This window comes from Bubalus kerabau, chromosome 8 (genome assembly GCF_029407905.1).
Source record: "Bubalus kerabau isolate K-KA32 ecotype Philippines breed swamp buffalo chromosome 8, PCC_UOA_SB_1v2, whole genome shotgun sequence".
Lineage (NCBI taxonomy): Eukaryota > Metazoa > Chordata > Mammalia > Artiodactyla > Bovidae > Bubalus > Bubalus kerabau.
Window position 1 is genome coordinate 28,260,768 of NC_073631.1, and position 14,377 is coordinate 28,275,144.

The 14,377-nt window shown below is 36.1% G+C and overlaps 2 protein-coding genes across 34 annotated transcripts in view; one reads left to right on the plus strand and one right to left on the minus strand.

Moving 5' to 3' along the window:
* Positions 1 to 14,377, plus strand: part of AHR (aryl hydrocarbon receptor) — a 513,500-nt gene that overhangs the window by 6,016 nt on the left and 493,107 nt on the right. For 24 of the 33 annotated variants that reach the window (XR_008717658.1, XR_008717673.1, XR_008717666.1 and 21 more), the window contains exon 2: positions 13,359 to 13,453. The exons of 3 other annotated variants lie outside the window; for them this stretch is intronic. The gene's annotated coding sequence lies outside the window, so the exon portion shown is untranslated. Of the gene's footprint in view, positions 1 to 13,358; positions 13,474 to 14,377 lie in introns of all 33 variants that reach the window. 6 more of the 33 variants (XR_008717681.1, XR_008717686.1, XR_008717659.1 and 3 more) reach the window with 2 other exon arrangements.
* Positions 1,995 to 13,425, minus strand: AGR3 (anterior gradient 3, protein disulphide isomerase family member). Its single transcript, XM_055589926.1, has 7 exons — positions 13,317 to 13,425; positions 8,342 to 8,405; positions 4,670 to 4,722; positions 4,087 to 4,163; positions 3,700 to 3,763; positions 3,153 to 3,236; positions 1,995 to 2,290 (listed from the first exon to the last, which is right to left on the minus strand). Exons 1-7 carry the CDS (start codon positions 13,423 to 13,425, stop codon positions 2,241 to 2,243), a joined length of 501 nt encoding a protein of 166 aa, XP_055445901.1. The 3' UTR covers positions 1,995 to 2,240.

Here is a 14,377-nt window from a genome sequence, read left to right on the forward strand (position 1 = left end):
TAAAGATGGAATAAATACCTTTTTAGAGGTTAAAGGCTAAAAGTTATGGAAGTAAAGTTACATGTACACATGTGTTCTCTGCTTAGTCCTGCATTTCAAATCTGGGGCAACCACGAATGATGGAGTCTAAACCACTGAGTTTATAAAATGAAGAAATCAGAAATATCAGGTAGGATATAGAATTTTAATTGTTAGAGAAGGAGACTAAATTGGTTGCAAGATTACATTGATTATACACATTGTTTGAAAATAAGTTACATTATATGTATAGTAAATGTTCTTGTATGTGTAATTATATGCATACTTGAATTATATAATTTATATATGAAAACATATAAAGGCACGTATATTTTCATGGCAAAGAATAATCAGTTTATCATTTAGTAACATTTTTACACTACTTGAAGAAAAACAAGTGAATATTCTACTTTATTAGTTCTTAAGACTGCAACGATCAACTGATTCCTTCTTAGTTCACTGCAAATAACCACTGACATTTTCTGCCTCTGTACTATTTATGCAACAATGAAATCAGTTATATTACTCTTCATATATTAAATTATTATAGAGAATACACATATACTTTGGTTTCTTAGAATGCATTAAAAAAACTCCAAACTTTGACCCAAAATAAAAATAGGATATTTAATATTCTTTTGCAAAGAGGATACATGGATATCTAATATTGATGGTTATGTAAAAAGCAGAAACATTACTTTGCCAATTAATGTCTGTCTAGTCAAAGCTATGGTTTTCCAGTAGTCATGTATGGATGTGAGAGTTGGACTATAAAGAAAGCTGAGTGCTACAGAACTGATGCCTTTGAACTGTGGTGTTGGAGAAGACTCTTGAGAGTCCCTTGGACAGCAAGGAGATCCAACCAGTCCATCCTAAAGGAAATCAGTCCTGAATATTCATTGGAAGGACATGCTGAAGCTGAAACTCCAATACTTTGGCCACCTGATTCGAAGAACTGACTCACTGGAAAAGACCCTGATGCTGGGAAAGATTGAAGGCAGAAGGAGAAGGGCATGACAGAGGATGAGATGGTTGGATGGCATCACTGACTCAATGGGTATGAGTTTGAGCAAGCTCTGGGAGTTGGTGATGGACAGGGAAGCCTGGTATGCTACAGTCCATGGCAAAGAGTTGGACACGACTGAGCAACTGACTGAACAGTAACCTATTTATATCTAAATAGATAAGTTGCTAAAAGTCTGCTTAAAATCAACTAAATAATGATCAAGTAATATCTGAAAGAAACTTTTCTTTCTCTGACTCATGAAACATTGGAATTAATTAGATATCAATATCATAAATATTTATCTATCTCATAAGATAGTGTACCTTTGTATCTAAAATAATTCAAGTTATTTAAATGCAGCAAAATCCTATGGATTAGGATAATTTTTGCCCATCTCAAACATTCTCACCTCTCTGAATATTAATCTCAGCTGCTTAAGAGATTTTCATCAGTAATTAGAATTACTCCAACTGATGATGGAAATTTTGTTCATAAAAAATAAGGATTTAGGGGACTGTTATTTGAAGGAATAGAAGACATGGATATGATCCTCCAGGAGCTTCCTGTGAAGAATTAAGTTGGTGGTTGAATGTTTGATAATCTCAGAGTGTATAGATTCCTCTTCAGCTAGTTAGCTGGAGGAATTCTTTAATATTCTGGAGACAGTTTTGTTCTTCTAAAATTATTGTGTTAAATATCCACCTAATAAAAAATATATTTATAAAGTTTTAAAATATTATTTAAATTTATTATAATTAGAGATAAAAAGTAAATGGTTAATTCTAAGAGTTGCGCTGCTAAAAGTTTAAACAATAAGTGGATAAAGATGAATCCGTTTGCTTTGGGGACATGAAGATCAGGCATGACCTAAGCTTGCATGTTCTATGTAATAGAAGGGTCAGAAATAAGATTAGATTATTTGGTGGAAGGAATGATAGATCAGAAAATAGAAACAACCAATGTAGATGCCTTTTTCTTAGGTCTCCACTGTAACCATCAGCTCATTAAAGGCTTTCTTTGCTACCAGTGCAGGCAAACCACAACATTGACTCAGGTTTTGACTTTTATTGAAATATCATTTTACCTTCATAAGAATATTCAAGCACATTAAGAATCTAAATGATAATGTTACAGAATTCATGTACCCACCCATTTAGTTTTAGTCAGTTAACCAGAAGTTTTTCTTCACGACTTTTGACCTCTTAGAGGTAATATATTATAACTCGGATTGAATAAGTTTTAATGCTTTCTTCATGTTTTCTATCACTGTAATAAAGTAAATATATATTATTAGTAAATGAGAGTATAAAATTTTATAATTAACTGTGAATCTAAAATCAACCTGTTTAACAACTATAAAGATGTGGGGATTTATCTGCAATATTAAAAACTATTATATAAATGTGTACACATAAATTTAGGGATTAGACCTTTAAGAGCTGATTAATTAACTTTACGTTAAAGAATTTTATCAGAGGGATTTGAGAGGGTATCTGTTTTGTTAATTGATTATTTTGTGTTAGTTTCATTGGATATGACAAGCATGTGTGTGTGTTGTGTGTGTTAGTCACTCAGTCGTGTCCAACCCTTTGCAACCCCATGGACTGTAGCCCGCCAGGTTCCTTTGTCCGTGGGATTCTCCAGGCAAGACTCCTGGAGTGGGTTGCCATTTCCTTCTCCATGGCAAGCATAGCTATCTTATTAAGCATAGCTGATTGATTGTGATGTTGTTAAGAATGAAAGTCCCAAGTCAGACTGAGGAAGAGATTTAATTGTTAATCACTTTGAGGAAATCACATATGATCTTTGATATGAGAAGAATGGACTGGTTTTCTTAAAGTGTAATTTTAATGTGTACTCTATCCTGTTTGATGGTCTTAACATTTAGTGATCACAAGGACTGTTAGAGATCCCTGTTAAAAAAATAGATTCCAAGTTGTCCCAGAAATTCTGATGTCAATTGGAGCTAAGAGTTTGCATTTTAACCACAACCACCACTGCCAATCCCAGGAACTGTGATGGGTGGGAAGCACTGTTTGAGGGAAAGTGCTGATGGAGGGCATCACTCACCCTTCTAACTGTCAAGTGTTGCTAGCATCAATGTTTAAGATAATTTGAAAATACTTACATAGTGGTAAATCCTGAGGTTCATATGTATATAATCTGTTCGAGTATCTTCCAGTTATATCAGCTCTGACTGTTAAAGAAGGATCTGCCCACAAAAAATAAGTTACTTACATATTTTTTTAAGAGTTCTGAAAATCATTCATGCCTCTAGCTCTGAAACAAACGTTAAACATGTTTACAAGCTAAATCAGTTTTCATACATGTTAATTCATGATGAGTTAATCAGAATTTCCATTTTAGTGTGCTACAGCTCTCTATCAACATAGTTTAGAGAACTGTACTGAAAGTATTTTGGGGATTGATTTAATAGCATGAGTTAATTTAAAAATAAAACTTCAATATTTATAAGTTGCAAATATAGATATAATGAGTTTGATTGTTGAACAAGAGCTGTTGTTGACTGGGTTACTAATGACTCCCCTTTAAAAGGAATAGTACTTCAAATAGTATTAAAAGGAATAGTTTCAAATGAACTAACATTTGAAAGTAAATAAAAGCAAGAAGGCTACTGATTTTGTAAATCTGATGGAAAGACATTACACAATTACCCACAAACATGATTCTAGGCACATACTGTCCATCAGGTGATAAATTCTTATCTGTGGTCTCATGCTAGCAAAAGAAGAAAAAAAAAATGTTATTGGATTGGATTGTTTTTAACAGTTGATTTAAAAATACTTTACATAAACAGGTTTTCAGTAAATTGTATATTTTATTTTATTTTATTTTTTTAATTTTATTTTGTTTTTAAACTTTACATAATTGTATTAGTTTTGTCAAATATCAAAATGTATATTTTAGCCTCTTACAATTCTATATAACATTCTATGTCCACTAATACTATATAGCTCTTTTTGCCTTTAAATAAAGACTAAAAGAGATTAAACTTTTCCATTGAATTGAAATATTAAAAAAAAATTGTAGAGATCATGTACCATGAGATTCAGCATGATGAAATTATTCTGAGCCATTTCTTGTATTTCTTTATTTTGGGCAAACACTTTTTTTAGTGCTGTGGGGAAAGATATAATGCCAGTTAGATTCATGGATTAAGATTACTTTAAAATAATGTAGCAAAATAAAGCTAGTATTTTGCATTTGTTTGCTTCTATAACTTGGATGTTAATAGTTGATTGGCCCATTGCTACTCTGTCTCTCATTGGAAAGCAATGAGGTAGGGGGGAACATCAAGGGATAATCACATTGAAATCACCAGTTTTATAATGTCACTTAATTCATTGACTCATTGGTTAAAGCATCATCTTTTCAGCCAGTTTTCCCACCTTTCTGGGGGGCAGAGGATGCAGAGGGATATAAAATCCTGAAGAACACATAATATAAATATATTCAGTAGATTGCTAACAATCGTTGTAGTCAGTAAGCCCCTTAGTAAAACGGTGGTACTCCATCAGTTGTCTTTTTTTTTTTTTTTAATTTCGAGTGCCTTCTTAATTTTTAACTAGGTCACTTTCTTACTTCATATTGAAAATACAGTACGATCTCCAAAGCATAAATTACCTTGGCAGTACTGACAGTCCTCCAAGTGATGAATAACCATCAGTGGCTTGTTACTAAACAGAGAGAGCGTGAAATTGAGTCAAGTGATTCATTCGAGTCAAACTGTACAGGGAAATTAGATTTAAGGTTTTCATACTTTCTGTAAGACATTAAAATTCACAGGTTGACACATCACAGTGTTGTAATCTAGAGTAGTGTTACTCATAAAATGACCTCAGAACTGAAGCATCAGTCTCACCAGAAACGTAGCTCATTAGAAATGTTAATTTTCTGACTCCCTCCGGGTCCGCTCAATCAGAATCTCTGGGGGTGAGGTCCAGGAATCACAGCTTAAGAAGTTGACCAGGTCATTCTTACATATACTGTAGTACAGTTAGAGTCAATTCTGTCTCCAAAGTTGAAAGGATATGAACAAGGCATTCATTTCCAGTGAACATGTGGTATAAAATTTTAGGAGAATAAAGTTTTTACTTATTTTCTTCTGTTTTTAGTTTGCAAAAAGGCTATTAATATTTGGTTATTTTTACCAACTTTCACTCTTGTCATAATTCTATAAGCAATCCCAGTGAGAGTTCCCTTCCTTTATATTTTTCAGTGTCAGTTTGATTTTCACTCTTGGAAAAAAATTTTTTTATGGTAGTTAATTGACTGCTGTTTAGAATTAGAGAAAAGTTAGAATGTTGACTATAGTAAAAGATAAATGAATTATGATTTGGATACATAAGATGTTTTTTAATGTTTAATTTTGAGAGAATGTTGGGTCCAAAAAGAGACTAATGTAAAAATATAAATCATAAATCTTTAAAAGAACAGAGATAATTATATGAAATACACCTCAAAGAAAATAACAAACTTTGAGCTGTTAATAATTTCATTTAATCCTCCAACTTAGAATTTACATTAATTTTAGGTAAAATAAATCCTACAACTTTTAAAATTTATAACGTATAAAGCTAATATTTACCAACTTCACATTTCCTTTTTTACTTGGTAGATATTCAAGCCTAAAGAAATAAAAAAGTGAGGCAACAGTAGCACCGAGGGCAAAAAATTAAGTGCTTTGTTTCTGCATCCTAGACGTCCCTCATGCCTCACCGTGATATCAGCCCTTCCATACTGCAAGAATTTAAAGAGAGAAAATTTTGCAATAGTATCTTCTAGTACCTTAATGCTTTCATCCTTATAATTAGTCTTTGTAATTTGTTTTGGTGTAAAATATGAGGTATGAATCCAAGTTTATTTTCCACATGACTCTCAAATTCTAACAATAATTGTTTTACATAGGCTGTGTCCCCTATTCCTGATTTAAAAAGCTACTTTATCACATACAGTTTCTGTTGTATCTGGTTTTATTTCTATTCTCTCCTTTCAGAATGTTCAGTTCATTTACCAGTAACATACTGTTTTATTGTAGTTTGGTAAAATGTTACATATTGATTAAAGGCTAGTCCCCACTGGTTTCTTTTTCAGAATGTTCCTATTTGTGTCTATGTCCCCATTTCAATTTTAGAATTATTTTTTAAACAAAAATTGTACTAATATATTGTGATTGTCTTTAAAAAATTTGAAGTATAAAGAGAATTGACATTTTTATAATGAGTCTTCCTATATAAGAACACAGAACTCTTGTCATAGGTTTGTAATTTTCTCAGTAGTACATTTAGTTCATATAGATTTCATGCATTTTCTGTCATTTATCCTGAGATATTTTGTCTTTTTTTCCTGCTATTTAGCCATTTTAATTTTATATGCATGTGTGCTAAGTCACTTTAGTTGTGTCTGGCTCTTTGTCAGCTGATGAACTGTAGCCCACCAGGCTCCTCTGTCCATGAGATTGTCCAGGCAAGAACACTGGAGTGGGTTGCCATGCCCTCCTCCAAGGGATCTTCCTGACCCAGGGATCCTACCCATGTCTCTTACGTCTCCTGAATTGGCAGGCAGGTTCTTTATCACTGGCATCACCTGGGAAGTCCTTTAATTTTATTTATATATATAAGCCTTTGGTTTCTGGGTATTAGGCTACAGTCCATGGGGTCGCAAAGAGTCGGACACAACTGAGAGACTTCACATTTAACTTAATTTTCATACTTCTGAATACTTAGAGTTGATTCTCAAGTTTCTCATGTACACAGTCAACGTCTGCACATGAAGATACTTTCACACTCTTCTTAAGTTTTTCTCATCTAATTGCATTGATTGGTGTCTTGAGAACAATGTTAGTCATTGTGGTGATTAAAGAATCCCATCAGTGGGATACTTGAATTGATTTTCCCAGTAAGCATGATACTGGGTTTTTAGGTTTGTTTTTTTGTTTTTTACTGGGATGGATATTTCTTTGTTAGGATAAATAAAAATAAATTAATATTGTTAAATAAAAGTTTAAAAAGCTCCAATATGGATTTGGCATTATTGTAAATGCCTCTTCACCATTTATGTTGATAGGAGACACTTGTATGATTTGTGTCCTTACGAATATTAGATTATTTTAATAGATTTCTTAATCTTGAATCTTTTGGCATTCCCAAACTGAATTTCACTTTATCAGAGTATATTTTTTAAATGTTCTGCTGGCTGCTCTTTGCTAATATGTTGTTTACTTTTTGCATTTCTCTTTGATAATAAGATTATTCTGTAAACTTTTCTGTGTTTTTTGGTAATGTTTGTCCAGTGTTGAGTGTGTTGCTCAATTATTTGGCATCTTTCCTTTTTCTTTGAAGAGTTGAATTGAATGTTCTTTTGATATTTGATAAATATTTGGGGTGCTTTAAAAAACCTAAGTGTCTTCAGCTCTATCCCCTCAAAGTCAGTAGATCTTCAAGGATAAAAAGCATGTCACTCTTGGTCATTGAGTATAGAACAGTGCCTGGCACATAGCAGTGGGTACTCAGTAAGTACTGGACTGATTGACCATGAATGTGGATTTTAAACAAGGCTCTCTGAATTGTTCTGATAATCAGACAGCCTTAAGAAGCACTGCTGTAAACCAGGTTTCTTTTTAAGCTTGTATAATATCCAGTGTGTAAAGCTGTTTTGTATATGCAGCTTATATTCAAAAGTTTACTTGGTAGATGTTGTTTAAGTCTAAATAAGTCTTTAATAAGTCTAAACTAGACTTATTGCTGTACCATTTTGCAATATGTACAAATATCCAATCATTATTTTGTATGTCTGACACTGCTGCTAAGTTGCTTCAGTCATGTCCAACTCTATGCAACCCCCATAGACGGCAGCCACCAGGCTCTGCCGTCCCTGGGATTCTCCAGGCAAGAATATCAGAGTGGGTTGCCATTTCTTTCTCCAATGCATGAAAGTGAAGTCACTCAGTCATGTCTGACTCTTAGCGACTCCATGGACTGCAGCCTACCAGGCTCCTCCGTTCATGGGATTTTCCAGGCAAGAGTACTGGAGTGGGGTGCCATAGCCTTCTCCTACTATAATGTTAAGTCAGTTATTCCTCAGTATAAAAGCTTGGCTGGGTTATTAAAGAATTAATACAAGGATATTTAGAACTCCTGTTTATAAAAAATTCTAATAGCAACTCTTAGGTTAAACTGCACTCAGTATCAGAGAAAATTGTTACTGTGTCCTTTCAAAAGCTAACTTGCTAGTTTTTTGGCTCTCAATGATGAGGTATGTGTATCATCTGTCAAAGCTGAATGAGAGGTGTTTTACCTTTTTTGAGTATGAAAGAGACCTTCCTCATAAGTCTGCACCCAAGTGATGTCATCTCCCCACCCTAAAACAGAAGAGGGAAATCAGTGTATCAACTCAAGACCCCTGAAGAGTTCTGAAATGTGCATGTGAAATTTGGTATAGAGGATACATGATTATAACTAGATAGGAAGAGATTGTATCTTTTTACATGGAGTGCTGAGGTTTTGTAACTCTGTTTCACATCTCACCACCCATGGCCTTGAACCTAGTAAATGTTCAGTAGATGCTATTATGCTTAGTGGTGACTGGTAAGATATCTTTGGACCACGCAAAAACTCTGGCTTTCAGATTGTACAGGAGAAGACTAGTTAATCTGCATGCCTTTTAAGTGCTGGTGCTAAGTTGCTTCAGTCATGTCTGACTCTTTGTGACCTGTGGACTGTAGCCTGCCATGCTCCTCTGTCCATGGGATTCTCCAGGCAAGAATACTTGGAGTGGTTTGCCGTTTTCCTCCTCCAGGGGAATCTTCCTGACCCAGGAATTGAACCCAAGTCTCTTGCATCTCCTGCATTGCCAGGTCGGTTCTTTACCACTAGCACCGCCTGGGAATCCCATGCATACTTTGTAAATCTATTAGGAATATGTTGGACTGTACTCTCTAGTGTCCTTGAAGCTTGACTACTGAGAGATGTTGATGCCTTTAAAATCAGAATACATCATGAAAAAACAGAATTTCACATTTTGCTTTTGAGTTTTAACAGGTAAAAAATTCTGCTGTGGAAATTTCATGGTTGAGAGATCAACTAATAAAACACAGTTGTTTTGGAAGCATCCAGAAGTGGAGGAGAGGGAAACCGAACACAAGGAGTAGAGAGAGAACCTGCTGCTGCTGCTGCTAAGTCGCTCCAGTCGTGTCTGACTCTGTGTGACCCCATAGACAGCAGCCCACCAGGCTCCCCTTGTCCCTGGGATTCTCCAGGCAAGAATACTGGAGTGGGTTGCCATTTCCTTCTCCAGTGCATGAAAGTGAAAAGTGAAAGGGAAGTCACTCAGTCGTGTCTGACTCTTAGCGACCCCATGGACTGCAGCCCAGCAGACTCCTCCGTCCATGGGATTTTCCAGGCAAGAGTACTGGAGTGGGTGCCATCGCCCTCTCCAGAGAGAGAACCTAGTGGTCCTTAAAGAGGCGAGGGGAGGAGTTGGGGATGTATACTAGTGACTGAAGAATGACTGTCGAGGAGAATGCACAAAGTACTTCAAAGTATTTTCTGGAAATGTCTCAGTCTACAGATGGAAAAGATTAAATTAATTTGAAAATACAAATATGTGCAGTCTAGTTTGTACTCAGATTTTTTTGTATGCTTCAAGTGTGTCAGATTGGAGTTTCTTGTTTTGATATCGTGGCTTAGAAGATGGCCAGGACTTATGAAGCAGAGTTATGAAGCAAGATAAATATGATTGTATGATTTTTGTCAGGTTTTAGTTGGTTTGTTAATAGAGACTATTAAATGTAATTAATAACAGTGTAATTCATCTATAGAAAGTAGATACTTTTTTGGGTATATTTACATAGTGTGCAACCATCACCGCAATAATTAGAGAACATCTTTATCACCTGAAAAAAGAAACCCTTTACCATTCAGTTATCACCACCTAATCCTTTCATTTCCTCAACCCTAAGAAACACCGAATCCACTTTCAGTCTGTAGGTTAGCTTCTTCCAGATGTTTGTGTCTATGGAATCATATAAGACGTGACGTATTTTATGGCTGGGTGCTTTCATTCGGTACAAAGTTTTCAAGGTTCATCCATGTCATTGTGTGTATTAGGACTTCATTCTTGGGCCATTCCATTGTAACACTATACCACATTTTGTTTATCCATTCATCATTTGATGAACATTTGGGTTGTTTCTACTTTTTGGATTTTATGAATACTGCTGCTGTGAACACATGGGTACAAAACTTGTGTGTGAACATATGTTTTCATCTTCCCTGGGTTTATCCCTAGAGGTGGAATTGCTGGACCAAATGGTAACTGTACCTTTACCGTTCTGGGGGCACTACCAGACTTTTTCCAAAGTGACTGCGTTATATTACTCCCTTACCAGAAATGTTGTTGGTTTGTTTTGCCTGATTATAGAAGCTGGGCATTGGAAGAACACCTTATGTTAGCTTAGTACCCCCACCTTAGCAGGAATCGTTCCTGTCTGTAGTAATCCTGAAGGATTTTCTTTGCTTGAGCATATGTAGTAACTTTATGCTATATTTAGCATTCGATAAAAGTTCCTTTGGAAACAGCCAGTGAGACTAGGCTCCTACTTAATTTTCCTATTCTGTTGCAAATACCATTCAATGCCAAAATGTCAGCAATGGGAAGAATTACTGGTCTCTGCCCTTGGTGAACTTAGTTCTGCAAACATTAGAGGAACATCTGCTATATGCCTTGCTCTACTTGGCACTGGGTGTACAAAGGTGGGGGAGTATAGTCCCTGCTCTCAAACAGTTTGTTCATAGTTTGGCAAGGTAGTCATATTGTATTATGATTTTTTTATACACTTTACCCCACAATCACAATAGGCCAAAGGTAGTACAGAATTTAAACTGTCTTCAGGGTCTCTGTTCATTGATGTTGTTTAGTCACTCAGTCATGTCCAACTCTTTGCAACCGCATGGACAGCAGCATGCCAGGCTTCCCTGTCCTTCACCGTCTCCTGGAGTTTGCTCAAATGCATGTCCATTGAGTCGATGTTGCCATCCAACCATCTCATCCTCTTTTGCCCACTTCTCCTCCAGTGCTCAATCTTTCCCAGCATCAGGGTCTTTACCAATGAGTCAGCTCTTTGCATCAGGTAGCCAAAGTATTCGGAGAAGGCAATGGCACCCCACTCCAGTACTCTTGCCTGGAAAATCCCATGGATGGAGGAGCCTGGTAGGCTGCAGTCCATGGGGTCGCTAGGAGTCGGACACGACTGAGCGACTTCACTTGCACTTTTCACTTTCATGCGTTGGAGAAGGAAATGGCAACCCACTCCAGTGTTCTTGCCTGGGGAATCCCAGGGTCAGGGGAGCCTGGTGGGCTGCTGTCTGTGGGGTCACACAGAGTCGGACACGACTGAAGCGACTTAGCAGCAGCAGCAGCAGCCAAAATATTAGAGCTTCAGCTTCAGCAGGAAGTTTCCCTGACTGATTCAGGGAAGGAATCAGACCTGACATATTCAGGTCTGATTTCCTTTAGGATTGACTAGGCTTATCTCCTTGCAGTCCAAGGGATTCTCGAGAGTCTTCTCCAACACCAGAGTTAGAAAGCATCGTTTGGCACTCAGCCTTCTTTATGGTCCAACTCTCTCATCCATACATGACTACTGGAAAAAACATATCTTTAACTAGATGGATCTTTGTCAGCAAAGTGGTATTTCTGCTTTTTAATATCCTGTCTAGGTTTGTCACAGCTTTTCTTCCAAGGAGCAAGTGTCTTTTAATTTCATGGTGCAGTCACCATCCAGGGTGATTTTGGAGACTGAGAAAATAAAATCTGTCACCGTTTTTCCACTTTTTCCCCTTCTATTTGCCATGAAGTGATGGGACTGGATGCCATGATTTTAGTTACCATAATTCATAATTCAGTACTGGCTATGTTTACTTGTCATCTGAGATTTCATTCATCTTCAATATGTGTTTATTGAGTACTTACTGTATGCTAGGTGCTGGTTACAGAGCAGTTCTTTTGATTCCAAAGAAAGTTAAGGTTTTGGGGTTCACTTTTATATTGACCCATTTCTTAACTTTTTCCAATATTCCTTCTTCTCCCTAACAATGTCTCTGTTTAATTGGTGCTGCTCCCCACTCCAAGCAGCTCCATATGCTACTTGGTGTTACACACGGTGTTTAAATCAGCCCTCAAGGGTCTTTAAGGGCAGTGACTAGTTTGGTCTTTGGCAATTTAAGGCTAATGAGTTCATTGTTTTTGACTATTGTATGTGTATATATGGAGATAACATGATAAATTACACTTAGGAAAATATTTCCCTCTTTAATTTATTTTTCAAAAGCTTACTGATTTTTTTAGACTTTCTGTGATTTTAAACTAAAGTAGAATTAATTATTTTGGCTGAATATTGGTGAGCAGTTGGCTGGCATCCAGTACATTTATTAAGGGATAAATTAACTTGGAAAGAAAGTCAATATTTTCAAATTTGAAATTATGCTAAATTTATCTCTGTTTGTTTATTACTTAGTTCATATTGCCATTCCAACTAGTGGTCAAGTGTTTTTTTGGGTTGTGTTACTAATTTAGAATTAGCTATGTGCTGATGAATGATTTTCTTTACACTTCTGGTAGCTGGAAATGTAGGAATCAATTTTGAGAATCTTATCTATATTTCTTTACAGGTGAAGATATAATTGTTTCTTAAGCTGAAGTAAAGCAGTTGCTACAAAATAATTGTTTTCTGAACAGTGTAGCCCATGGCAAATGTAGATCATGTTGTCTAAAAATACTATAGCGGTTTCCCAGAGTCAGCATAGCAAACACTTGGTTAACCAGAATTCTTGGAGGATGGAGATAAAATAATTTTTGAGGGATCCCAGTATAAAATCATTCCAAATTATTTTCTTGCCTGAATAAGTATTGGACAGAGCACTGGAACAGATTCTACGGAAAGCCTGATTGCAATTAGGATATCAATATGACATATCAATCAATAGAATTTTCCAGAATTTTCTAGGACTCTAGTTACCAAAGTTATAGGCAATGAAACTAGTTTCCCACTATTTCTATAGATGCAGCAATTTTTTTTTTTTCATTTAATTTGGCTTGCTCTTTAAAATTAACTGATACTTTCTGGGATTCTTTCCCCCCTGTTTTCAAGTGACACACAACAAAAAATTACAGTTAATTCAGTTGGTTTTATAACTAGACTGTGGGCAAGAGATGAAGAAGTTTAAAACAATCCAAATGACTGAGTTTAGAAAATAAAATGAAGTTCCAGTACCTCTTGACAGTGTCTGAGGAGGTCTCTTTTCCTTTTTGATAGCAATGGCAAGGTTGGAAGAAACTGTGATGAATAAGAGGCAGAGGACCAGAGCTGAGTGTGACATCATCTTCTCAAGAATCCTTCAGAACCGGATGGTAAAAAATGTCAGAATCTAGTAGGTTACCTTAGGCTGTCATCAAGACATTTGTTAAGAGTTAGACCAAACTTAGGCTGACAGGTTGCTTTGCTTGTATGAGTTGACATGGTACAACCATCTAGAACTTTCACATTTTATTTGTAAATTATTGTAAAAATACAGTCAATTCAATAAAAGTCCACTTGATGAAAAGCCACAGTGTTTGGGCTTCCTGGGGGCGGTACAATGACGTTGACACCCAAATAGGCACCCAAAGCCTATTTCTGATAGCATTTGAGTGCTTACAGCTTTGCTTTAAATCTCAGATAAAATCATGTTGATTAAAGGGCTTGCCCCTGCGGAATGCAGTGGGAAGGTGACAAGTGTCACGCATAAATAATCTTTGCCTTTTGATTAAAACACCATTTTAACTTTATGCCAAGACAGTAAGATGAGGCATGAACAATTAGTGCTGAAAATGGAAATGGGAGGAAAAATGGAATATGGAGCTTCTTGTTTTTCAGTTCCTTGATAGTCATTTACCTTTATTCTCCCATCGTTTACTCAGCCTTTTGCTCTTCTGTGTGCAACCCTGCCCTATTTAAAAATCAGGCCTCTCATTTCAGGATCTTTCTCTTGCCAGTGGTGCATCCCTTCGGTTCTCTCCTGGACTGAAAATGGTTGCTTTGGTTCTATTTAAAGTATTTTCTTTCCTAATCTGGAAAGGACACACTTGTAAATTTCTTTCTATTGAGAAACCCTGTTAAACAATAATCATGATGCTGATAAGTATCCCAGTTTAAGTTCTTATAACTGGTAATACTGTAAAACATTTCAGAATGCCATCTTTTACCTTATGGATGTCATCGTGTACTGTAAAGGTTGGAACAAGGAAAGGGTAGATTTCAGTAGGGGATAAAGACAGTTGAATCTGGAACACAGG